Source organism: Solenopsis invicta, chromosome 16 (assembly GCF_016802725.1).
Source record: "Solenopsis invicta isolate M01_SB chromosome 16, UNIL_Sinv_3.0, whole genome shotgun sequence".
Lineage (NCBI taxonomy): Eukaryota > Metazoa > Arthropoda > Insecta > Hymenoptera > Formicidae > Solenopsis > Solenopsis invicta.
In genome coordinates, this window is record NC_052679.1 from 13,903,327 (window position 1) to 13,926,714 (window position 23,388).

A 23,388-nucleotide genomic window follows, 5' to 3' on the forward strand; every position below is an offset into this window, starting at 1 on the left:
ATTTTTAAACTTCTGACATTTCATTTTTCATTCTGCAACATGGTATTATTATTCGGCATTTATAACAGTGATTTATTCTTTTTAATTTAGGCCTCAGTGACTCGTTTCGGTTTTCATCTTTATTTGTAATTAATTTCTACAATTATTCATTACGATAAAATTATTTTGTCTTTTTATGACATGAAAATTTTTCACTCTTAAAATACCATAGTATTTTTATTTTTTATGCAATTAGAAATATCTTACATCCAATATAAATATTTCACTTCATCATTTATTTAAAATGATTCAAAAAAATCTTTAAAAAGCCATACACTTTCAAGTTTCTTGAACAAATTTCTGTACTTTATTTTAGAAAATAAATGTAGTACAAAATGTTTGATTTAATCATTAATTACTAACGATTAATGTTAAGTGGCCTTATCACACTTGTTTACAAAGTATTAGTTCGAAAACATCGAGTGTACTGTTATAAATTTATTAATTTCCACAGAGTACCATATACAGGGTGTCTAAAAAAAAGGGTCACATATTTTGATAGCAGGTAGTATTGATCAAAACAAGAAGAAAAAGTCTAATTAACATGGGTCCTAAAATTAATATCTTCAAAGATACAAGCTATTTTGTTATTTGAGCTCTTTGTCGTTTTCTTATTAGTCGTGTCATCTTTAGTGTGTCTTTAATGTGTCTCCTGATATTTACATTAGGTTCGTAATAGATACTACAAGTCAAACGACATTGCGTAGACCTTGATGAATGTGAGCAGCCCTAGTAAACAAAAGAATGTTTACTACTGTTGCTATACGAAAGTTCGCCAGTACGAGATTAATATGGTTATGGGGACACTTAAAAACCTTGGTGTATTCAACACCTGTCGATGACATCCAAACACTGCAGGCTCGCATTTTCAATGCGTGTCGACAAATTTCTGGCCAACCAGGTGTATGTGAAAGAGTGCTTGATTCTCTAACACGTAGGGCTGAAACATGCGTGAGAGTGAATGGCAATCACATAGAGCAACTCCTCTAATACTGAGTCAGCATTAAAATTTTTTGTTTTTTGTAAAAAAATGAGTTTTTATTTTGTTATCATATGTACATACATTCAGTTTCTTTATTTCAGTTTTTTTTATAGAAGATTAATGATTACATTTCATATTAAAATAAAAATTGTTTTTTTATCTCTCTGTTTATTTTTTATTTTTTGAGGCATCTAGAAAAAAGATATCCCCATTGTATCCCACTCTCCCCTATTCCTTTGTTCATTACATTCTAAAGATGACACGACTAATAAGAAAATGACAAAGAGCTCAAATAACAAAATAGCTTGTATCTTTGAAGATATTAGTTTTAGGACCCATGTTAATTAGACCTTTTCTTCTTGTTTTGATTAATACTACCTGCTATCAAAATATATGACCCTGTTTTTTAGACACCCTGTATATATTTTATTCGACTGAAAGTAAGTTGTTGCAAACAACAAATGTTTATTACAAATTGCAAATTTATTGTTTTGACAAAATATTAATTTATTTTTAAATTTGAATTTATTACTAGAAAGTTTAAGAAACATTTTTAATTAAATAATTTAAAAAAAAATTTGTTAATCAAGAAATACCAAAAATAAAAACTGTCTGTGATGGAAAAAATGCAGAATAGATATAAAAAAATACTAATTTTTGTAATAAGAAAGTCAATTGTTGCAATAAATAGCATCAGAATTTTTAATAAAAAAAGGTCTTATTGTAATATGGTATTGTTGTAATTATTTAACATAGTTTTTTAATTATTACTTCCATAAGATCGAAAAATATTTCGAGGAAAACGCGTTTTAATTTTAGGATAATAAAAGTTTTGTATTTGAGCTCGTAGTTCTGTCACTAATGCAAATTCCAAAAAAATCTTTTTATAAAGATATTCTATATAATTATACAAATAAAAATCAGCAAAAGTAATTATTTTTTTAATCGTTAAAAATGAAAAGCTTCTTAAATTTATTTATTTTATTGTTTTTAAATATAATAAAATATTTACGATATAAGTATAACGAAATTTTTATATTACTATTTTTATATTATTACTGTTATTATTATAAAGATTTAATAAATTAATTTATGTTGAAAGCACAAACTGTACTCGCATTTATTAAATTTATATTTCTCTTATTGAGAGTAAAATTCATAATGTTAACGTTAAAAATACCTGTAGATGATACAAGAACGAAATGAATAGCATTGATACTAGACACTAGAAAATTGCAAATGTCACAGCGTATCTTACGAGTCGAGACAAATAAGTTCAAGTATCACTGGTACGTTTCACGCGACAGGTCGCTTGGGTGTCTTTTTAGTTGTAGAAACCTTTATACGACGACATGACGACGAAAGCAACTTGACGAAAAATAAGGAATGAAAGATATAAGAACAAGAAGCAGTAGAAAACAGTAGAGAGAGAGAGAGAGAGAGAGAGAGAGAGAGAGGAGGAGGAGGAGGAGGAGAAGAAAAGTGATAGAAGAGTGAAAAAAATAAAAATTCTTGCCATAGCTAAGTAAAGATAGATAGAGTATGAGGATGGAGAAAGGGGCGCGGAAAAATCACGTTGTTTTTGCTAATTTACTAAAGACCCTTCTAACTTGTGGCTCGTGGAACTATTAATTTGCTGCGCGCGAAACGCGATATGTTCTTTCGCTGGTGCACAGCTTCCTTCTCTTCGCGTCTCGCTTTTTCGAAAGACTGATTAATTGCGTCACTATCCTTATAAATTGCTTTGTTTGCATTAGTCTTGCTGTGCCGAACGAATGCTCGCTAATGGATCGTTTCAACCAGAATAATCATTGCAAAGCACTAGCGCACCGACAGAGACGAATCGTGAGGGTAGCGATGGTGATATTATCTTGGATAAATGATTGTATTCGCATTAACGTGCTACCGTAATGATTCACATTTCTCTTGCCATTACTGCATTTTTATGCTTTATAATATAATTATTCTTTGCAAAAGGGTATATTATTTTACTATATTTTATGTTGAAATCAGTTTTTTGTCACATTCGCACGTATAACACGTACTGTACTAACTGTACACGTTTCTTTCCTCTTATAATAAAAAAGAATCCAATTATTTTTGTTGTCTTACGTGGATTAAAATTTATAATACAGAAGATACGCAATTTTCGGAAGACTTGGACGTTATATTTTCTTTGAGAAGATTGTAAAAGGTTTTGCTTTATGAACGTTGAAAGTCTCATAACGTTTGCGCCGCAGTCGAATTTCAACTTCTTGCCCACAGCTCTACACCCTGAATCGCTTTATTTTCTACAACAATGGGCGCACAATAAACCGGTATATTACACAGCTCGGTACACATACCTTTGCGGAATAAAAAAAAAAAAAAAACGAGAGAATCACTCCCTCCGCATTACGTCGAGTTACGGGATACAATGGGGTCCCCAAAGCATAAAACTGGTCGAGAATGTTCGGGCTTTTGTACCGGCAGTATAACTCAAGTGTCATGCCATTATTTAACCATAGATACGACGGGTCTTTGCATTCTCCTGTGTGTCCGCCCGCCGAGAAGACCCGCTGTGCCCGACTAACGTAAAAGTTAATTGAAAAACAGGAAATTAAATTTTCGCAATTCCCAGTTGTGCGAGTCACGGCTTCTCGGATAATAGAAGTCACGTCGGTTCGCCTTTGCAACGACTCCCCTATAAATTATCGGTTTGCTTAATCATTCGCCGTCTGATCCGCCGGATACGTTTGGAGTAAATTTATATCTCATCGTTTCTATATCGGATTGATGCGAATCACGTACGCAAAACGAATTCCTTCGGGAAACGATTGCTATGACGATGATAGGGATTTATTCGATCATTCATTTTTAACTGCGCGACCGACTTTCGTTGTCAAAAGTGACGTTTACCGCGTGAATTATTATGTGCTTCTCTGTGGAGTTTTTTTCTCCTCGAAATGCCAAACTTTAATTTAATTTTTTAAGCTTGGCATTCGACGCGGCTGGTAGCATGAAAGCGAGGATCGATGTGCGGACGACTTCATTTTGGAAATAAGAAAACTTTTTTCCCTTGCGTGCCCGCGTCTCCCTCATCCCTGGAACCAATGTCAGATGGTGAATTTCATTATCGACGAGGCCTGATATCTTTACATTAAACTTGTTCGAGGCGAGATACATCGCGTCCGACGATGCTCGCTTGTTGATTAGATACGCTCGACGTTGTCCAATATTGCCAAAGCTTCCCATCACTTTGACATTTTCCATGCGTTATTTCTTCTTCTTTTCACGTTCACTATATACAATGTTTACATGACGACTTTTTTCTTACAGGTTGTTCTTGTGTTGTATACAGCAGCTCGGACAGACCTCAAGGTGGCACTTTTACATCTCCTAATTTTCCGAAACGGTATCCACCGAATATCGATTGCCTTCTATACACATTTATTGGTCATCCAGATGAAATTGTTGTTCTAACATTTCATCAATTCAACATTCGTCGCATCGAGCCCGAGTAAGTGATTTATGTCCAAAAAGTAGACATTCAAATTTTGATATTTCTTTCGCACATCATCGTCAATTAAAACTTAAACTAGATTAACTTTTATTACATTACGGATGGAAATAATACATAATATTAATTTTTATTAATTATGGCTGGGAGATTAAATGGAAAGTTATTACATTAGAATATTTATCAAATATTTTAAAATTTGCATAAGCTTCTGTATACATATGAATAAAAATACCCAAGTCTAAGAAGACTTAGCACTAAATAAGACTCTTTTTTTACTATTTCAAATGTATTTTATGCTTAGAGTATATTTAAATGATTTTTATGTCTAAAGTAAACTTAAATAGTTTCTCATAGAAAATAGAAAGGTTGGGAATTGAAATTGACAGCAACTTTTGTGCAACAAAAACTTGTGACAAAGTAGGTATATGAAACGTTTTTGAAAATTTGTAGCAAAGTTTATTAGGTATACATTATTTTATGGTTTATTATAATATATATAATATTATTCAACAATAATAAGTCATATCTGACAAAATTAAATATGAGATAAGCAGGTATATGTCAGTTTTTAGTGCTGAATAATAATTTTTAATTACTACAATCTTAACTTATTTATACTCGCGCCACATATTCGTCGGACTTAAAATACAATTATGAAACCGGAATATGTAATCTTGATGCTTTAAAAGCTTATATAAGATCCCCCTTCCCCAGAAACATAAAGACTTTTATTACGAAAAAAATAATACTTTAGTTAGGGTTCTGGAACCTGGATCTTCCGACATTCCATGCGAGTGTCCTACCAATTCAACTATCAAAGCATATAAAATATTGTTCAACTTCCTAACAATAGAAATGACAATTATAGAGAAAAAAAGGGGGTTGTGGACTACTATTGTATTTCGATTTTTTGACAATAACTCAGTAAATCTTAACGCGTCACACTTCATCTAACTAACGCTCTAGAGTTTTACTAATCAACCTATAAATAAAAATTTATTAGATGTATAGAATAAATGTAATTTACAATTTACTGAAAAGGGAAAAGAAAGATGTGTTTATGGAAGAAAAAAATCATGGGACACTAACAATTAATGTCATGAAAGATACTTTTATTTATAAAAAAAAAAAAACATAAATTAATAATCTTTCGTAGATTTTACATACAAATTAATGTCATAAAACAAGATTTTACGAACATTTCTTAAAATATTTTATTTTAAAAAATTGTTTTTAAATAATCATTTTTAATTAAAAATTTTTTCAAATAAAACTTAAAACTTTTTAAAATAATTTCTTTGCTTCTAATAAACATTATACAACGTCTACAATGAGCTTGTAAAGTCGCAAGAACGATGCACATGACGGACAGCTATACCCTACAACCTCAGCTCACATACAGCACCGAAGCTTCTAGTAACATTTCAGAAACGTTGAAACATTTCAAGTTGCAATGTAATATTGCAGAGAAGTTTCAAAGACATACAATAATAATATTTTGTCAAAATGTTCCAGCAATGCTGCAGAAACATTACAAAATTCTCAGACATTATAAAATGCGCATTGAGCCAAATTTGCATTGAGATGGGTAAAATACTTTTAAAATGTATTTATAGATACAGATGCAGATACACAAATTAAAATGTATATAGATACAGATACAGAAATACTTTAAAAGTACCTCATAATCAAATGCATATCAGATATTTCAAAATTATATTTGATTTAACAATTGTAATATGCACAAAATATACTAAATAAATATTCACTAATGTTAGTAATATATAATGATTTATCCGAAATTTGATTTAACTAAAAGTACGAAACATAATTAAACACACAATGCTAATTTAGAACTACATAATGTAGATTACATCATGTTGTCCTTTATTGTCACAGACTTTTTTAACAAAACAATTTTAAATACATGACGACTCGTGATGAATTTACATAAATGTAAAACAAATAAAATTTCTACACAAGTATCTATTAAAAATTATATACATGAAGTAATATTAAATAATAAATTTATATTATTAATTTATTAATATGCGAAAAGCAGAAAAATATCAAAAACTTCTCCAACCAAACCGTAATCATAATTATAAAATAAAAGAAAAAGAACAGATGTTGTATGTATGTACATCACACGTGGCATTACTCTATCTTTTTTAGCATTCAATACAATTTCGAACATATCACTACGGTTTTGTTTCAGAAGCGGCGGCGGCGTTATCATACATGTGATGGAATCGTATCCTCTGTCGAGGAAATGTGTCTGAACAATAGTTCAAATATTGTATTTTATTATCTAGATACAGCAGTTACAAATCTCCAATTCGAATGTATGAATATGACAGATTCAGATTCAAATACACAAATTGCTTCTCTATATTTAGATAGATATATAGAGATACTATCAAATACTAGACAAGACTTTATTAGCCGAATTCATACACACATTAAAATACAAATTAAATTCAATAATATTATTTATTATAAAATTCACATTCAAGGCCTTCAAGTTAGACTAAAATCAAAAAATTAATATGTAAATCATCTTAAAATTATGTAGAAAGTATACACTTGTAAAAATTTCTGCAAAATTAAAATTCAGCTTTCAGAAACATAGCGAACACTAATAACAAGTCCTACAATGCCTATATGGACTGTAAAGAAATAATTTTAATAGTTGTTCTTAGAATACAACGTAAATTATTCGAGATATCATGATATTTCAGATATATTTCATAACCGCCACCTTTTCTTTCTTTCTCTATACACACACACACACACGCACACGCACACGCACGCGCATGCGCACACGCACGCGCACGCACACACACACACAGAGTGTCCAGAAAGTCCATCCCCACTCCTATGTTTCAGAAACTAAGCATTTTCGAAAGAAATGTTTCAGACAAAAATTGTATGGCTTGGACATAAAAAAGTATTATTTATTTGAGCTTGACTATAATCGTTAAAGTCCGATCAAGGTCAAATAGATTTTTTTTTAATAAAACATCTTATTTTTGATTCCAGAATCTAATAGCTAATGCTAAGAGCTTTTCAAAACACTATAATGAAATACCTATTCGTTAAGTATTTTCTAAGTTATGAGATTCAAAAGTTACAGTATTTTGACATTAAATGCTAATTATCTTGTAAAACATTCAATTTTCGATAATCTTATCTCAATACTTTATCACCAGATGGCTGAAAAAAAGTATAAGTTTTGAAAGAGAACATTTGACTTTCTTTTGAGCTGCGCTTTCATCAATATGAAATGGAAGAAACCGTCATTTGCTTCCGACAAGATAGCTTATAATTATAAATGTAAAATTACTGGGCTTGCAGCTAGTGTGCAATATAAAGCTGCATCTTTTTTTCAAAACAATTATGTGCTTTTTTACATGTATTGATTTGACTTATTATTCTGTGTACAAAAAATTAAGATAAAATTATAGAAAACTGAATGTTTTACAAGATATTTTATGTCAAAGTACTGTAACTTTCTCATAACTTAGAAAGTACTTAATAAAATTAAACTTCGCTATAATGTTTTGAAAAGCTCTTAATAATAGCTCTTAGATTCTGGAATCAAAAGTAGGGTGTTCCATTTAAAAAAGTCGATTTGATCCGACCTTAGCGCTGTCAGTCAAGAATAATGGTGCCTTCTTATGTCCCCCCTCTTCCAAACATACAACTTTTGTCTAAAACATGGTTTTCAGAAATGCTTAGTTTTCGAAATGTATGTGATAAGAACGATCTTTCTGGACACCCTGTATATATTGATTTTTAAAAATAACTATATTGTTTTTACAAATAATGTACTCATTAAGCTCATTTTTATGATCATTATTAAAGTTATTGTTTGATATTTGGTATTTGTTTATTATGTGTGAGGCTCGCAAAAGATAATAATGTTGCTACCTTTTGAGAAACTAAAATTGCACCTAAATATCTAGAAACAATTAATCACATACAAAATTAAAGATAAGTATAATGTTTAACAATAAATTCTAAAGAATCTTACTTTTATAATTAATAATTATTTTAAAACTATTTTAATAGAAGATTACATTTTGTTTTTTTGTTACTTTCAATTTTGATTCAGACCTTATTATTCTCATAAATATAATACGATTCAATGTTGAAATGAAAAAAATTTTTTGTTTATTTACAAATATCCTATGTAGAAAATGTATTTTATATTTGTGGAGAATTAAATTTAAAAATATTTCAATATTCCTAAAAATAAAGTTTTTAAAAAATGAAATTAATTAAACGAACCTTAGGCTCAGGTAGCTTAACGTAATGCATCAGTTTTTATAAACATTTGCTGCTGTTCTTTAATTATTTCTCTTCGCTGCTCATTCATTTGGCGCGACCACGCCTCTTGACATTATCTTATGGCGAATTCGATTAGACTCCACTAGTGCGCACTTAGATTAGACTAGTGTATAGCGGCTTTAATGCAGATTAAAGCCGCTGTATACTAATCTTGTTTAACCTAAGTATAAAGATTAAAAGCAAATATCTCAAATAATAGAACATATTGCCAAACAGCACGATAAAGTATATCGACGATTTCGCAGTTTAATCCGTTTGTATATTTATATTAAACATATATTTTCTTTACGTCGATTTATGTACAATGGCTTTAATTATAGCTTTAATGTGCACCAGTGCGCACTAGTGCGTCCAATCGAATCCGATATTAGCAACATAATTATAACGCGATATGTAAATTTTGTGTACTCATAATTTTCATCATTCACACTCTCGCATATGATATCGTGCATCCCTTTCGTAAATTATAATTAGACAGGCTGTTTCGCCATGCTGAGCACCGGCAGACAACGTTATGTTAACAGATAAATTATCCATGCACAGCGATTTGTCATGCACCTAATTCAGATCTTCCGTTGTCCGGTAGAGTCTATTCGCAGTTGTCTGCCGTCAATGGAATGCAGCCGTGTTTCGTACGTTAAATTATAACTAATATGGCTGTGTGAATATAACATATGCATATTTACATTAAGAGAAAGTGTGCCAAAATTTCTAGCATTATATACTGTGATCAATAAATTGAATGACATTGATTTCTGCTTGCCAGCGATTACGCTAGATGAGAAAGCGTCCAACAAATGTGGTTTGTAATGACAATGCATTTTGTTAATTATTAATTAATATTATTGGGAATATCCGCTTACTCCTACCATTGAATCGATAATGCAATCCATTATCGATATTTATGTCTGTGGATAGCATTCGTGATATTTTCTTCGGAAAAATTGTACCCGGTTCACTAGGGAATTCCGAGTGAAATATCTTTGCGCAGGATCGTTCACTAAAATTCAGTGCTCGAGAGTGCGGAGATCTTTGAGACATAGTAATAAGATTTTAAGGGCGTTTAGCGTCGCGCTATAACCGGAAAGTAAAGTCATAGCGGGAGTTTTTTTTCCATTGATCAGTCCACTTCATTAATTTCGTATTAATCACGATTAAATTCTTAATGTGTTAGACGGGGAGTTCTTTCTCAAGAGCTGCTCATCTATACGCGAGTTAACATGACTAAAGATAATTAACGAAGTGAATAAAATTTGAATTAAATTTTTTTGAAATTGTTGAACGGTTGATTTACTAAGAGTAACACTACTGACAAAGCTCACGGGGAAGAAAGGGTTAAGAAGAAAGTTGGCTTCTTCAATATTTTACGTTCCAATAGTTTTACGTAAACGCTTAGAAATTTGTGACGTAATGACCATTTCGTGAAATTGAATTCGAGATGCGATTCGTCCCAAGGTGAGGGCGGAGCGAGAAACGAGTACGGTGACTTATGGCACAAGTCCCGGTAGTGCTTGAGCAAGGCAGAGGGTAGTAGCCAATTTGTAGCACGTTACGTACTTCTATTACCTAGGGGAAAGTGCAATGGCGGTGCACGTGTAAATCGTGCATTGCTAGAGTGGCCTGGCAAAACTTGCAAACTGTTTCGTTACCCATAAGAGGAAGTTAACGCAAATAGAATTTAATGTAGATTCTTTTCAACTTCACGACGACAAACTCCGCGTGAGTTCTAACCACGTACATTCGGAAACTATATTTGACATCGCGTAATAATGACCATGAGTATTTGTAGAAGCTGTAATAGCAATACGAAGGAAAATATAGGAAATTAGACGGTAGGTTGACGTTCTGCGAAACGGCTAAATGCGCTTTAAATCTAGCTTTACTTTAATAATCTATGTACATTCGTCGGGGATTTCTCGTGCTTCTGCGTTCTCGCAGAATTTACGTTGCGCCTGAATGCAGTGTTTTAGGATCCAAAACGAGCGTAAGTCCGTTGCAGCAAGACGTTTACTTCACCTGTACCACAATTTATTGTAGGTAGGAATTTAACGTAGAATCCTTGGCAAAAACGAAAATTGGATGTGAAATATTTATTTTAATGTGGATACATTAAACATCACAAAAATCATTTTGAGCATACATATTTTTCTATTTAAATTATTATGATTTTAATAGGGAAGAGGGACCAGAGTTCTAATAATATATATATAAAGTTCTTATACTACATATAATAATAAGAGCCAATGTAATAACGTTTGGTTATCTAAATCCACCATATGTAGCAGCCAAGCAACTACGAATTTTAAATAGAAACTATAAAAACAGTTAACAAAAAAAAACAATATTTAACAGTGCTATACAATCTATATATATATTTATGCTATTACCCTTATATATATAGTTGATAACATTACATATGCACATATATGTTTAAATTAATATTAGTATATTATTTGGTTAGTAATTGATTATATTGATGTTCATTCCTATTTTTTTTCTACATTGTGCACAGTAATACTATCCTAGGTATAAAATTAATTAGTTTCACGTTAATTTTACTGCATATGGTAGCGGTTTGTCTTAACTCTTATTGTAGAAACCATAGACTGTAGGTGTAAGTTGACTAATTGGATTTATATTCAAAACAAATATTGAAGATAGCTGTAACCGTGTTTGTACATGTAGCACAAATGTATTCAAGTACTACGAAGCATTATCAAAATCATAGAAAAGTATAATAAATATTTTTAATCTTGCATTGTTTGTTCTTAAATTATTATGCAGTTGTCTGAGTATTCGAATATGTTTAGATAAGTGTAGATCTTACTTGATATATTTCTCTAATTATTTTTGTTGTATTTCTTGCTATTTGCATACCTCTAATTATTTAAAAAAATGAACTAATAACAATTACGCCAAGTTTAGCCTAAAGTTACAAATATGGTTTTAAAAGCTCAGGGAAAAACTCGTTTCTTTCTTTTCAATTTTTCCGCAGATTTTTTCGGTTTTTTATGCCCTGTAGAGTATAAAAATTTATTGAAAAATTCAAAAAGTATTGTACTATGGTGGTATCTCACCAGTATCAAAGTTATTTGTTTTACAATATAAATTCTCAACCCTAGCTCGCCAGACTCCGGTCCGTGAAACGGCTCAATTGTTCGTGTTGTCTATTTCATTCTAATTAATATTTTTCAGCTTGTATTGTAAAAATTAAAAATGTATAGCTTAAACACCATATTTACAAGATAATAGCAGGCCAAGGAAATAATTTAAATTTATAGTAATTAATTTTATAACAAAATATGCAAGAAAAAGTAAACTATAAAACAAGACTACATTTCAGGAGTTCATCGGACTGGAGTATGGCGAACCAGAGTTAAAAATCTGTGATAATGAGAAATAACTACAGAATAGCCCATATAAAGTTAGACAATGTTAATATTTGTGTTTAGGTATTTTCTTTTTATTTATGATGATGTAAAATAAGTAAGCACGAGAGAAACAAAAAGTAAACTACATAAAAATAAATAAAAACAGAATTAATGTATTTTTTAAATAAAATAAAACGTATGTCTCTTGACAATTACTAACATTTAAAATTCGTCACAAAATAATTAATATAAATATTAACTTAAATTAGTCTTAACTAGCCTTAAACTAATTGTGGGAATTATATTTATTTTTAAAATAGTTTATTTAATATAATTAATAATTATTGAACCTCAAGATATGTAATATTAGGAGTGATGTAATATAAAGGGAAATAAAAGTTTTAACAAATAATGAGATTACATAACTTCCTGAATCATATTAATGCGATGAAAAACATTAAAAATTAGGTAGCATATCGTTTATATAGCAAAAACAGCAATTTTTCCTAAAAAAAAGCATTTTTTCAGAAAAAACCGGAATTTTATAAAAATTATTAAATTGACTAGCAATTTAATTTCGTGATATTACATTTTTGAGTTCTTTTAAAAAAAAAAACTATGTTTTCAATTCGGCAAGTATGCGGTACGCAGTTTCTAGTTTAAATATGAAAAACTTTAAAAAAAAAATAAAAAACTCAAAATCTACTAAATCGTTATTTAAATGTGTTGATACATTTCCAATTATATTAGGATATTGTAGATGATCATTAATATTGTTTATGTTGTATACAAATGCGTTTTATTTTATTTCAACATTCGGTAAATTATATTAAAATAAATAAAAATATATTGAAATATATTAATAATATATCTTAATACACAATATTTCTTAAATCAACAATGCTATAGTCAACTTGTCTTTGGGACTACATGATATAAAAGAAACATATTGAGAAACATTAATTTTTTTATATATCACTAAAATATCTTATTTTACTTATGATTAAAATATTATTATATAGCCAAATGTACCTAGTAACTAATATAAGATTTGCTGTTTTGAGTTCTCAGTTTCGTTTATAAAAATTTAAAACTAAAAAGTTTGTCAACTAGCAGTTTCCCTTACAAATCAGTATTTTGCATATTTTATCCTTTTATGCTCATGTTTATTAGGTATACAAATAAGCAATTCACTATTTTTTTCATAAAATTTTCACACAAAATAGTATTTTAAATTTAATATTTTAGTAACACTGTCATAGCGTTATTAAAAACTATGGTCGGGCCGAGTTATGAACTTCAAGATATTACTTTTTAAAATGATTACAAATAAGGATTATATTTGCCACTGCGTTTTATAGAATAACTCTGGCAGAGAAAAAAATGCCAAAAACGCATGAATCAATTTATGTCTTTCTCACCAATAATATCACATAACATGTAAGTATTAGCGATTAAAGGTGACTTTATGAATATGATGATATGTACATACATAAACAAGGATACATACATGAAAAAAAAGTTAAACTACGAAATTTAGTGTAATTTCAAAGATGATTTATTATGAATTACCTGGTAAAACGATATATAACTTCAGATCACTATCATCATAAGTTATGTCATTTGAATGAAGAATTGGAGGAAAAGTGACTCTTTCTTTTTAAAGAAAAAGTCATCGTCCAGTCAAATTGCTGCGTGACAATGCTCGACCTCATGTGACGAGATCGATCAAAGATATTGCAACTTGGTGAGAATGTTTTACCCGGCGTATACATGTATTTACTGCACATAGCGCTTCCAGATTATCATTTGTAACGTTCGATGCAGTAAATGCAGTTTCATTTGACACAAAATTTAGAAATGTCTAAGAAATAAGAAAATGTCTCGATAACTTCATTGCATATAAATACCAGTCTCTATATCGAATCGAAATCTATAACTCGCCTAAAGAATGAAGAAAAGAATGGAAAAGTAATGGGGATTATTTTTATGACTGAATTATATCGGTATACTTTGACAATAAATACTGAATATTATAAAAAGTGGATTACTTATTCGTATAATTACTCTCTGTACTAATAGCATTGATAATATAATTTTGCGCATACTTCTTTTAAACAAGAGTACTTATTTTAATTTAAAAAATATTTTGTATAGAGGGGTAATGCTACGTCTTTCTTCGTTCACTTATATTCGCCGCGCGTCAAGTCCCACGGTAACTCGCGAGTGAAGGTATAGGAACCCTCTTCTACTTCCGTTGCATCACAGCGGGCTGCGGCGTGCCTGATTGCACGACGGTCGTGCGGCGTGTTCCCTTGACACCCACCCGCAGTACCTGCCAGCTCGATTGCAGCCGTAACGTGGGATGCGCCGGGACAACAGCGTTCCCCAGGTCTCGACACCGTTGCGCCACGATGTACATTCCGTTGCGCCAACCCCTTTCGCGTTACCCCTTTCGCTTATATCGATACCCATGTTGCGCGTCGTACCCGGCGTCTGGAGAACCGAAATTCAACGTGCGATTCCTCGACGGTTAACAGGATTGGAACGCAAACGTCCGTTAAATAACGAAATTTCTGTTTGACGGATTCAGGCGAGATGTGTTGCTCGTGAAAGTTCATCGATTGGATAACCTAACGCGGGCGCGTACGGTGGGTTAGTGAGGTGCGGAAACGGGAAGAGTAGCGGAAGAGCGTGCGGACAGATTGCGAGTTCAGGAAGGAGGAAGTTGCGATGTGGAGGGGAAACGTTGCTCTCTGAATACGATGGGACGTGTCTCCATGGTCGGGATAAATTTTATTTTCTCCGCCGAACTTGCTTTCTCTTCCTGTGTATGCAAACAGAATATGAATCTACTTCTCGCGAACTTGTGCTTGCACTTCCCTTCTACTAAATCCGTTATCCATTTCGGGGGAAAACGCAATATCACCGATAATACGCCGATTCGGTCCGAGAGATGTCATCCTGACTCAAAAAGATACTTTTAACATCGCTTTACGAAATCTACATGATCGATCTGCGCGAGGTTGGGATAAAAATCCAAGAGCGTCGATCGCTCCAACTGTCAAGGATCGCGATTCGCGATGGCTGTAGCACACGCTTTGGTGATGATCGCTGCAGACGCCCGCGGCGTTTATGTATGCAAATGCTCATAGTGGAATTTGTGCTGTCGCGCATTATGCATCGAACTGCGTCGGGGTCACGTCGACCGGCGGAACTTCCGACAGACAAGACGGACCGTTGGAAATGCATGGCAAACAATCCGGTAATGCGCAACGCTTCGCGAAACGTAGACGCCTACGCGCTACCCGTACAAATCACTCGAGCGATTATTTCGGCAGTTACATCTCGTCGTCAGTTACAGACCGTCAGAAATTTCCGCGGTTGGTTTTCGAACGCTCGCCTACGGCTACTGTCGAAGTATCCCGCAGGAACTTTAACCCCAGAGAATCGACTGTTGGTCGCTAATTTAGACGCTTACCCAAACGAAGCTTACCTAATGGCAATTTATTTTGTACGCTAATTGTCTTTAAAGAGAAATGCCAACAATCCGTAGGCGGTTCGCCCAAATTTTTCAACCGACAAATAAAATTTGAAAAAATACTCAAAATAAAAAACTCTTGACACCCTGACTTCAAATATGTAGGTGACAAAGTGAACTCGGGTTAGGATCCAGAGATTATGGCCAAAATAATATTAAAGAACAACAGTTGATCTCAGAGTTATTTTGTGGAATTTAATCCCCAAAATAGGACATTGTGCGTTATTTACGAATTTATCTCGCTTCTGATAACTAATCTGAACTTGAGTTTATGTCAAAAAGGAGAATTTCAATATTGAAAATTGGCAAAATAATGCTAAAGTTGTTGTTCTTTAGTACCATTTAGGCCCAAAATCTTTGAACCCTGACCTGAGGTCACTTTGACACCTGCATATTAGGAATTAGTGTGTCAAGAAATTTATTTTGACTATCTTTTCAAATTTTATTTTTTGTTTAAAAAATTTGGTGCTCCATTAGTAAAACAGATGGATCGATTTTAAATTTGCTTATTGATCAGCTCGTTTTAATTCTTTCGCCGTAAGCATTCTACTTAAAAACTGAATCTTGGGGCTTTCCGAAAAAATTGTATTTACATTAGGGTAAATTGGGGTATTATGGCCATACGAAAAAGATTGATATAGTTTGTAATTTCTCCAGTAACTGCTAAATAATGACTTTTTATAGTGATTCTGAAAGATAATCAATATTTACAGTAATTTATATGCGTACACTATTCAAAATGATCTTATTCTGAATATTATATGATACTTTTATTTTTAACTACCTGCAAAGTTTTGCATGTGTCCTCTAAAAGCTGCTATAACGTCAAATAAATTACTGTTAAAGCTACCATAATCAACATTACGTATATAATAAAGAAACCTAAATTGTAACATGACTAATAATTTGTACTTTTATTTTCGTTATTTATTTAATTACACTATGATCATCTTTTTCTTACAATTCGAGCAAGACGGCCAACTTTGTTTTTTTTTATACATTGTTTTCTTTTAAATTATAAAAATCTGTTTCATTTCCTTACTTTAAAAAAATTATAACTGTTATGTTATTATTGCAATATCAGATTGTTATTTTTATGTTTCTATTGCAATATTAAAATTATAACTAACAATAAATCATATATAATTTATATATATATATATATATATATATATATATATATATATATATATAATTTAAAAAAGAACAATATATATACGTGTTTATACTAATATATAAAATTCTAAGTTTTATTTATCACTTTAGAAAATGTTACATTCGTTTTTAACACAAAACGTATAGCCAATTGTCCCATAACACTATGACATCTTTTCCTTAAAAGTTTGATAAGATGACTAATGCATACGTTATAATATTTTGATAATATTAAATTTCTAATAAATATTTTCTCTTTAAATTTGATAGTATTATTAACATTAAGATTCAGTAAAGTGATATATCAAACATTGTTAAAAAGTATTATAATAAAAATATAAATACGTGTTTTGCGATTTAAAAGCTATGACCAATTTATCCGAGTTTATCTTATATTTTTTATAATTAAATACATTTGTATTATTTAATTAAGAAAAAAATTTTTTGAAGGATCAGAATAAGGGAAACGATGTCAACATCAGTTCTTTATTTTTGTTAAATCTCATTGAAACTTGTTGGTGGACGTAATGAAGAAAATCTTGCTCCCTTTTCCAAAGTTATTTTCGACTAAGCGGGTATGCCGTGTAGATTAATATTTTTATAAAAACGGAAGTTCAGTTCTATGCACACCGCACCCGGCTTTGCCGGTTTATGCGGATCACGCACGCGCGTCCTCCGAGTACACTCCCTGAGCGAGATTCTATTTACAAATCCTCCGCCGTTCGCGGTCATAAATCGTTTCTACTTCTAAGGACCGTCCAGGATCGCGTGCCGTATCCAATATTAAGTTGCCTATGGAGATGACCCTATTAATATGGCGCACGAGATGCACGGCGATCGTTTACAGAGTGCCGCCTAGTACACGTCCTAAAGCTTAGAAAATCCCTCAGAGAAGAGAGGAAACTTCGGCTTTATATCCAGGGGCGCCGATAGTAAGCCGCTTCCCCTACGAGTTATATACGAGCAAGAGATACTGCTTCAAGTTTCCAAGCGAACTAAAGATCTTCTAATGGATACTCCCGGGTTCTAACTATTAAATGAGCACGATGCACGCGGTGAGGTCCCTCGATAGCTTTAGTGAAACACATGAGGAAATTTTTTTATTTAAGACATCTTAAAACACTATACATATTAACTTCAACTTGTTACATTTTATTCTCACTGTTAACGTCGCAAATAAATTCTTTTTATAATATTAATACAGAGAAAAATTCAAAGTTGTCAAAAGAAAATATAAATAATACTTTTCGCTCATTCATACAAAAAAGTTATGGGAACCATAACTTTTGGAAGTGACCTATATGATTGTCCCAACATTAGCAAGCTGGTAGTCTTTATGTTAATGTTACAATCGTAATCTAACTGCAATATTATCAGGTGACGACAATAAAATGCTATCAAAAATACAAATAGACTCTGTTTACGTGCAGCACACTTAGCAACAAATTGACAGCAAGACAGATCTGTACGTAATTTATCAATTTGTGGTAGATAGAAGAAGTACCTAGCAAAATCTGTCACCAATCTGTCATTTGATTTGCTTAGATTTAATGCGAGTGCACAGTTGCTACTGATCTGCTGGCCTATCACAGACATTTCGCCAATTGGACATAAATAATATGCATAAGAGGGATCGTAATACATATAGCACACACTTTATTTTATGTAAAAATTTTTCGCGAGCTGATGGTAGTGCTGCTGTTTATTCTATGCTGCGCTGTGGAACGGAACTCTCAGTGCGACTATGTATGAGGGTACTTTAACCGAATGTTACTTATCATAAGAATAGATTGTGACGACCGGTTGTAACAGCTGTATAAATGGACATATCTGAACACAGCAGTATGTAACATCAGTATAATTTGAATTCACATACATTTATTTTTCAAACAATTGAACAAGAATGCCTTCTACGATCGCAGCTAGGTCTTCGTGCTTGTATTGTTTGTGTGCAGGAAGAAATACCTGCAAATAAAACAAAATCGCGCAAGTTTATCGATCAAAGGACCAAAACGGAAGTTCTGCACGGAACGTTTTTTGGCGCTAAAAGCTACCGAATTACGTGTATCTCTTCGTTTAGCGCAATTTCAAAGCGGTCGTCAGCAAGCTATCTTGGCACGGTATGCGGCAATGCAGACGCCCAGAGACGAGAACACGATGGCTTGGCGTCGTTGTTTCGTGTACACAGAAACACGCGGCCACTCCGGAAGGAGAGGAAACCTCGAGTTTGCGGCGGAGGTAGCGGACAGTAGTGCGGAACATTGTAGCATCGGCTTTCGTAACGGCCCGTGCCGAATACCGAGCAGCCAAGCCGGTAGAAATTATACTTGACGGTGGCGTAACTGCTGAGATTAATTATGTGCCAGATGAAATTCCTGGACTACGGGCAGTGACAATTGAGAACGGTTTGTCGCCTAACCATTCCGAGAATCGGCCGATGGAGAGGTCTAGGTTTCAATCTTCTCGCCCCATGCGTCCTACGTCTATGATCATTCGACTCTGGGCTCGGGGATTAAATTAGGCAGAAGTGCGCACCGCGTACGAAATAGCGAGGAAAGACCCCGAGTTCGACGAAGTCGCGGACGCGGCTACAGGGTGAAGCTGTAAAACATGCTAGACTCTAGTCCGTATTCGAAGTTTCTTTTTAATTGTCATGAATATTTCAGCTTTCCGCGGACGACGTGGAACAAGAGATAGGATTGGATTCACAGGACGAAAACTTTGCTCTTTAGATTCGTAGCGGTTAGACATGACTGTCGAGATATCTTTGTTCTTCCTTTTGTAAAGCCCACCGTTATCTAGAATTACAGTTTTTTATGTCCTTAGGGGTAAAACGTCAAAAGTACGAGAGAGGAAAAGATGTCCCGGTAATTGCTATGAAACTCTCTTTAATTGCATAATGCAATTCTTTCATTTTCTCTTCTCAGATTACTTTTTCTTCTCCCAGATTACTGTTTCTGCAAGTTCATCAATTCTTTCCATAAATTTTCTATTCCTTCTACGTTTAAATTAATAAAGAAGAATCTACAATCAGAGACGCATAGCATCTGTGCGCAAACAGTATATTTTCATTAAAACCTTTACCATTACTGTCTATAGTAATATTATCAAAATAGATATTTGAATATACTCATCAAAATGATAAGTATTATGTATATTAGGTAAGTCCAAAGTCCTGTCGATAGTACTTTCAATTATCATAAATGCAACAACGTTGACTTCATGAAATATTCAATATAACGACAGCCGTCGAACGACCGCCGCAAGTTATCGGGTAAACAAACTTTGCCTGGGAAATGAATGGCGTCACTAATGTTGGAAAAAAAGAGCATGAGGTTTCCTTTATTGAGCCAAGAAGCGACTTTCTCCATCCAGCATTCACCATTAATAGTAATACGAATATGGAGATGCATATAGGTGCGATCGCGCCTTGGTATGCGATACGCGTAAACTCGGTTGAAGGTAAAAATATTTAACACCCATAAAAAGAAAATAATTCCGCTAGTGGCTATTATTTGCAAAATAAAGGTTGGTTCGATGACAAACATTTGCCATCAATCCCACAACTTTCTATTTACAACTGTGAGTAAAACAAAAAACGTTGGAAAATCGAAAATTGGTTTCTCTATTGCAACAAAGTATGAAATACTATTGTAAAAAAGTAGTTCCATTTAAAAGGTATAGAGTCGCGTATTAATTAAATCATATCAATATACACGTAAATTAATAGTTTTATGTGTGTCCAATTGCAAAAAGGTAACTTTATTTTCTATTATTTTTATTTTTATTTTCCTTATTTATTTACTCTTTAAAATATTGATATAATGGTTTCTAGACGCTCCAAAACGTTTTTCTCGCTAACATTTATTTTCTGTCGCTAATACTTTTAAAATATGCAACCGGGTCGCTTTAGTGAAATGTCGTATAAAGTGAAGTGCTTTCCGCGATGTCTCCAATGAAAGGCCACTTTACGCGATTAGTTTAATAGCAATTTTTTTCCCGAAGCATTCAACATTGTCTATTACATGTAAGTTTTTAATTTACGCCCATTGAAGATGTAATGTGTTAAAAAAAAATTTTCTTTTGAATCTCGTTGGAGGAAGCACTCAAAATAATCTTAAAAAGTTTGAAACTTGCGTCGAACATTTGGCACATTGGTGATAAGCCATAATACCCAAAGTAGATTTATTCGCATGTTCTAAAATCTCTTTTCTTTTTGATCCCGCGCCATCCATCACGAACGCGACAGTTGCTCTTTCCAACTAGACCACGAAATTTTTCGACGCCCTCGTCATAACCTTGCGGCCATTATTTAAATTCGCATTTCATCGCATCGCGTACGTTTTGTTGACGTAACGCCTAGGCATCTCACAGTGATGTTTACTTTCCATCAGGGACCAAAGCGCAGGCATTCGTTATTCCGTTCGTGGGACAGTTTCCAATTTCCGAGACTGGAGTCACGACCGCTTCACATGTCGCCCTCCTTGATTCGTCTCTGCCGCTCCTGTAACGTTGCATAGGTCGTACGCGCGATGATTAACCATCCCGCCCTTTCGTGAGTGGCACGTGCAAAATGGGGGGATGGGAGGGTGCGAAACGCGAATTAACGGGGCGTCGGCTTTCTGATTGCGCTGAGTTCGTAGTCCTTTTTTTTTCTCTCGCGCATCGCTCCCGAAATGAATAATTCAGAAGATCTCGCCCCAGAGTCTACGTACAACCTCTCGCGACCTCGTTCTCCCGACCTCCAGGCCGCGGTGCCACATTCCACATTCCGCAATCTCTTCGTATCTTCGCGTCCCGGCGTCTGCGTTCGCTCCTCGTCCGGTCGTTCGCTCGGCGACCCGCACAGCTTCTTCACAGACCATTTCATCCCTTACGCGGATCCTTTGCATACTTAAATGCACGCGCGATACGCTATTCGAGCTTTGACCTTTCATTCGCTCTGGTATCCGACGCGCGTTTCCCTCGTGAATCACTTGATGGCATCGGTTCTGTTTGGTTCTAGTCCGCTTCAACAAATTCATCAGCGAGATCCGAGATTCGAAATTTATAGTTAGATCGAATGTGATTTTAGCATTAATTGCATCCGACAGTATAAAAGTGTAAATCGATTAGATTCTTCAAAGGAATTAATTATATCTGGCTGTGCAGTAATTTATTAACAAATTAAATCGTCATGTAAATTTATTAGAGCACGTATAAACTTTGAATCAGAACCAGAACTAAACGTTTCAGCGCCCAAGGCAAAGAAAAATATGTGGCTCTTGATAACAAAAATATCTCTTTCGCGATATGTAAGATATAATGAGAAATAATATTAATTATAGCGATATTCAATATATTAATATAAATTTAATAAAAACATGTGATCATGTATAGCGAATGAATTCATAAAATCTTTTATGTTCCTCTTCAAATTTTTTTACACGAGGCAAGTGCCTTGTTCGCCGTACTCAAGCTCTGGTTCTGCTTTAAAGAAAAAAACATTAAAAATAGTCTTAGACACGTGAGTAATGAATGTATTAAAGTATCGTGGAGGAAAGTGATGTACGTTTGAAAACGTTTCACATTTTTCATTGTGTAAGTTTCATTTTGGCGTTCAAAAATACAAAATCAATTTTAAAATATTTTTCGACTTGTGTTGACATTGATATATACTTTTTGTAGACTACTTTTACATTGTTATTTTTTACATGCTTGTTTTAACATCAGAAAAAATTGAATTCTTTCTCTCAAAGATACGGAACTCGTGGTATACCTGTGGCTAATATACATATAGAAGATGTGTATAAAAAAATGATAAGATGATTTCATATTTTCATATTTTATATTTGTAAATGTCTGTTTACATAATATAAAGTTTTACATAAAACATATGAAAATGAATAATTTGAATAAACTAAAATATCATTAGAATAATAAGACAATTTCGTGTTACAAATTTAATATTGACAAAAATAAAATTTCCTTATACCAGATACCTTTTTCAAATTTTTGCCTTGACCTTTACTCTTTCTTTAACTTTTTCAAACTATAATCTGTTACTGATAAAAAAAAGTACATTATTTGTTCATTTTCCATTTAGTGTTATCTTTATAAATTATAAGTTAAGATTAATAATATTAAAGAACAATTTTTTTTAGACAACTATTTAACAATATAGACAATTCAAATGTTAGATAGATCTGCAACACTTTACGACGCATATAACACAGAACATTTCAGCAATATTATAGAAACATTGAAAACATTGCTGGAATATTCTGTGCTGTACAGTAAGATTAAAAAAACTACTTACTTTATATATAATAAATGAGAAATAATAAATGATATTTTATACCAATAGAGTTCTCTATAATTAAAAAATTGTAACTTATAAAGCACTTTTGATAGCCAAACTGCAAATAATATTTTTACTTACAAATATTCAATAGACAGTTTCACA

The 23,388-nt window shown here is 32.8% G+C and overlaps 1 protein-coding gene across 1 annotated transcript in view; it reads left to right on the forward strand.

The window, feature by feature from the left end:
* LOC105204975 (suppressor of lurcher protein 1) overlaps window positions 1–23,388 on the forward strand; it is a 486,519-nt gene that overhangs the window by 107,995 nt on the left and 355,136 nt on the right. The window contains exon 3 of the mRNA XM_026137763.2: window positions 4,340–4,520. Within this exon, the coding sequence (XP_025993548.2) occupies window positions 4,340–4,520 (181 nt within the window). The remainder of the gene's footprint in view (window positions 1–4,339; window positions 4,521–23,388) is intronic.